This window comes from Cariama cristata, unplaced genomic scaffold (genome assembly GCF_000690535.1).
Source record: "Cariama cristata isolate BGI_N322 unplaced genomic scaffold, ASM69053v1 scaffold19052, whole genome shotgun sequence".
NCBI lineage: Eukaryota > Metazoa > Chordata > Aves > Cariamiformes > Cariamidae > Cariama > Cariama cristata.
In genome coordinates, this window is record NW_009605725.1 from 32,627 (window position 1) to 37,039 (window position 4,413).

Genomic DNA, 4,413 nt, shown 5'->3' on the forward strand with positions numbered 1-4,413 from the left:
CTTTCTATTAGCATTCAGTTATACAATAAATGTGTTTTTAGCATTTAAGTAGGAGGTATATCCCACAGTATTGAGCCTAAAGCTTAAATTAGTCTGCCTTTGAAGGGAAGCAAGAAAGTACTTCCAGGACAGATTAAGGCCAGAAAGAGCATCTATTTTATCCTGCAGATATAACAAAGTCTTAAGAATATCAACTATGATGTTTTTAAGTGCTTTATATTTATTATAAAATGTTAGTAATTAGGTGTATGGAAAATGATTCTCTATACTAGAGAATAAAATGACAGCTTTTACAAGTTATGCTATACAGTATATGAAATTTTTTTCATTTTTTTTTCAGCTGCTTGAAAGAGTATTGGCTATGCAAGTGAAAAAGGGTAGACTTAGAAGTTTATTATTTACAATACAGTGTGTTAGAAAGCACAAACAAGTAACATTCAAAATAAACAGGCTTCCAAAAAATCTAAAGAGATCTTTAGATGACACGTATACAGATTATACTTAAGTTTCAATATACACATTATTGTTCCCCACAAGACGCTCCACTTTACTGGATTGCTGGAACATGATGAAAAATTGAAGGTGCAGGAAAAGCACCTACCAAGCCACGTAAGCATTAGATGGGCAGAACAGCAATTTCCTGAAGTGTTCTCTGCAGTCTTTGGCTCTACTATTTCTTACAGCCGTATACTGTGGCAACACAAGAAGAGAGATGAGCTCCAATTACAAGTATTGTCAATGCCAATCCAGTTATCTGGGGAGTTGTGAGAGCAATTCAAGGCACTCTTCTCAGTGCTGTCAGCCCACAGAACCCCCCTGTGCAGGACACAGCATTTTAGGAGACAATCAACCTTCTCGAAGGACATGGAATGAACAGTTCAAGTCCCTTCAGAATGTCCAGCTCAAAGTTCATTCATACTTCACCTCATAGGCACACCAGCTTTTAAGAGAAACATTCATGTATATGTAGGTAACACTTTAAAGCGTACTGCTTCAACGTGTTTAGTTGCTGGATGGTTAAAGTTGTGTAACATAGCAGCAGCTTTGAAGATAGCATTCATGGGGCACGTTGAACCTAATGTCACAGTAAGATTATTTTAAGCCTACTTCACAGTTTAACAGTTGTCTCCGCTTTTCCTTCTCATTAAGAGGCAGTGTCTACAATGAATCATCTTTTACAACTGTTCCGCGTACAACAAAAACCGTAAGGCCAAACCCCCCCTAGAAAACGTACTCACAGTAACACTGTTTGCTCCGACACATGTGGTATTGACACTTAATTGTAAGCTTCTCCCATAATATAAAATACCTTCTAGATCAAAAAGATTTAAAGATATTGCACTGTTGTATTTTACTTTTGCCTCCCAATCTCGTTCCAAGTATTTACGAAACTGTAAACAAGTCATTTTCACACAGTCTTCAGTACTGTACACTTGCGTTCCAAGGAACTGGAATTCAGTGACACCTTCATTAGAGATACAGTAGCCTAAGCACAGTGTAAGTTCTGTCCAGCTGCTCTCTTCCTACAGTAACTAACAGGCCACTCCTCCCGCATTCACACCTTCAGCTTCTTCTTCTGATCAAAGTACGCATCAAATCTGGATAACGCATATTCCTGGAGAAATAAGGGACATTCAGTACTCAATGCAGTGAACACAGCTGAGTTTTCTTATTTAGGATGGGGAAGCATTAATAAAGGTATTAACTGTGCTACCTTCTTAATCCACCACCTCAGTGCATTAATTAGCTCTATTTGGGAAGGATAATCTCTCCAGAGGTGTTCTGGCCTCTTAACTTCGTCCAATCTTATTTCAATTCTAACACTGTTAGTTGCTGCCAGAACATCAGAAAAAACACAAAATGGAACTAAGAAGGTCAGGATTTCACTAAAAATGAAAGCTTCTGCAACACTTCCTGCAGGATATTCAGTGTACCTGGAAGTTATACCACTTCACAGTACACTAAACACATGTCAGGAGTTAGACTGATCCCTTTCTCAAATACAACAAGCTACCTGGCACTGATAATTGTGGCACACTGAACATCAACATGTTATTACATGTGCACTTTGATTACTCAGTTTCCATATTCACACTTACTGCATGCTAGCTTCCCTCTTGCACGGGATCTCTTATTGCAGAATACTGCACTGCAAGGCATCACCCCACTGCACGGCCTGACACATAAGGCTATAGTCTCTCTATGTAACAATGGGAAAAATCTCTTAAGTTTTGATGATCTTAGATGCTTTTTACATTAAGGAAAGAGCACAAACCACTAACAAATTGATTTAAAGTTTTATTCCGCTTAGAAGATAACAGTTGCTGTGAAAGGCCATTTCATTTGCTTTCTGATAATGTACCATGGGTTAGAGTGTACATTTTTAGTCACATGAAACTACAATTAAGTAACTTACCAGGTAACCAAACTCAATGGATGAGATCTTTGCTTGTATAATAGACCACAGACCCCAGAAGAAGTGTGATGCAAGGGCAAACCTGAAATTAGAAGGCTATGTTTATTGAAATATCCACCTAAGTCACACCACCTTATTTCAATATCCTGTTAGAATAGTACTCCCTAGTTTGGGGATGTCTACATCTTTTCTTCAAATATGACATTATAAAAATAATTCCATTAGCTCCCCCATGGAGTAGTATTTTGTTTAGTCCACTAATAGTGTATACCACATATCTAAAGGTTACAGTGGACAGATTTTTCTTTACCACATATAAATAGATTATAATCTCTCTTGGCTAAAGTTTCTCTACCCAGTGAAGCATACAAGTATAGGTGTCACGGGAAGTTTCAAGACACAGTTGTGAAAGGCAAGTTACCTGTTAACTTCTATCAACATTTCTTCTTCTAGTTTGGACTTCTCTTCATTGCTCAGATTTTCAAAGCCATCATGGAATGCAGACAGGTAATGGGAGATAAAATGAAGCTGGAAGGCAAGTAAACAACAGTTACAGCTCTTTGCCTCAAAAGGTATTTGCTTCTTTCAGAACCAGGAAGGCCTTTTAATAAGTTGTCATTAATTTTTTCCAAACATCAACAGTACTGAGTTAACTTTAAGATTAATGGTGGTTCTACTAATTGCTCGGAAGTCTGGTTTAAGAAAAGCCATAAGAGAAGAACAACAGACAACGCTTTGCAACTGCCAACTGATTTCACATCTGCAGTCCACAACTACCAGACTTTTTACAGTAGACAGCTACACAGCACATAGTAAATATTCTATCCTGAAGAGCTATTACGAAGTTTCTATGATTTTTAAAGCAAAGGTAGTCAGGATTAGAGAAAGTGTTCTATTTAAGGAATTCATGGAGGAAAGGTCTCGGGACAGAGTAAGTCCAAAACAGAATGGCAAAGCAAGTTAAGATTTGAAGACTGAACACTGGCACTTTATCAATTGTCTCATGTGCCTACCTGTTGCTTCTTTGAAGGATATTTAAGAACACTAGCTTTGAAGAATGGGTACTTCTCGTATGTGTAATCATACATCCATTCACAGAAGTGATTTCCAATGTCAAATCCTCTGAAAGAGAGATAAAGATCAAGTACCTCAATATTTGCATACTACCAATCTGGTTTTGCTTAAGCAAACCTCAAATCAAGCTTAAAAGCACAAGGCTACTTATAACTTACTGCAGTTTTGCTAAAGGAGGTAGAGAATTGATGACTAGAATGCAACTCTTCTGCAAGTTCGTAAAAATGAATTAATAAAGATGGGCAGTTAAGAATGAAAGCTACCGGCTACATGAAAATACTAGACTTCGCTACCAAGTTTTATATCAATGGAAACAATTAAAATACCTGAGTATGCACTACATCTCAGCACAAAGTCAGACACATCTCTAATGTTAGTATTATTGCAGGCAAAGAGGTCACACTCAAATTATTTAACATATCCCACTTTTATATTATTGGAATTCAGGGTTCCATTATGTTCCAGCTATGCTAATGTTTAGTGATCCCAATGACTCCACACACTTAGGACTGAGGTAAGAACAGAAAGCGCTGTGTAATCATGTAGTGTAAAACCTAGGATTACTCTCATCTGCACAGATGAGAAAGCCATTTGAAAGGAGAAGAAAAAAAATGCAAAACCTGCCCTACATACATATGTACACACACAATCTACCATTCTCCTCACTAGAAGAAATTTTGACATGCAAGCAAGAACCCATTTGTGCATAAGTAACCTTCTAGTCTGGACAACCAGGGAGTTCCAACAATTTTGACTCTGTTGTAAATGCCTATACTCAACACCATTGGGACCTGGAGCTGTTTCGAGTAGTTACATTTGCCATCCACCACTAACAGAACAGAATTCACTAGAATAAACAGATAATCAGCAGTGCAGCACTTGCTCTCACTGTAACCTGTAGAAAGTAATACACCTTCCTGCTG

General features: G+C 37.8%; 1 protein-coding gene across 1 annotated transcript in view; it reads right to left on the reverse strand.

Annotated features, from left to right (window-relative positions):
- Positions 1 to 971: 971 nt before the first annotated feature.
- CHKA (choline kinase alpha) overlaps positions 972 to 4,413 on the reverse strand; it is a gene marked incomplete at its 5' end in the record, with an annotated part of 17,879 nt that continues 14,437 nt past the window's right edge. Inside the window, 4 exons of the mRNA XM_009696100.1 lie at positions 972 to 1,615; positions 2,417 to 2,498; positions 2,838 to 2,944; positions 3,430 to 3,538. Coding sequence (XP_009694402.1) covers positions 1,556 to 1,615; positions 2,417 to 2,498; positions 2,838 to 2,944; positions 3,430 to 3,538 — 358 coding nt within the window. The remainder of the gene's footprint in view (positions 1,616 to 2,416; positions 2,499 to 2,837; positions 2,945 to 3,429; positions 3,539 to 4,413) is intronic.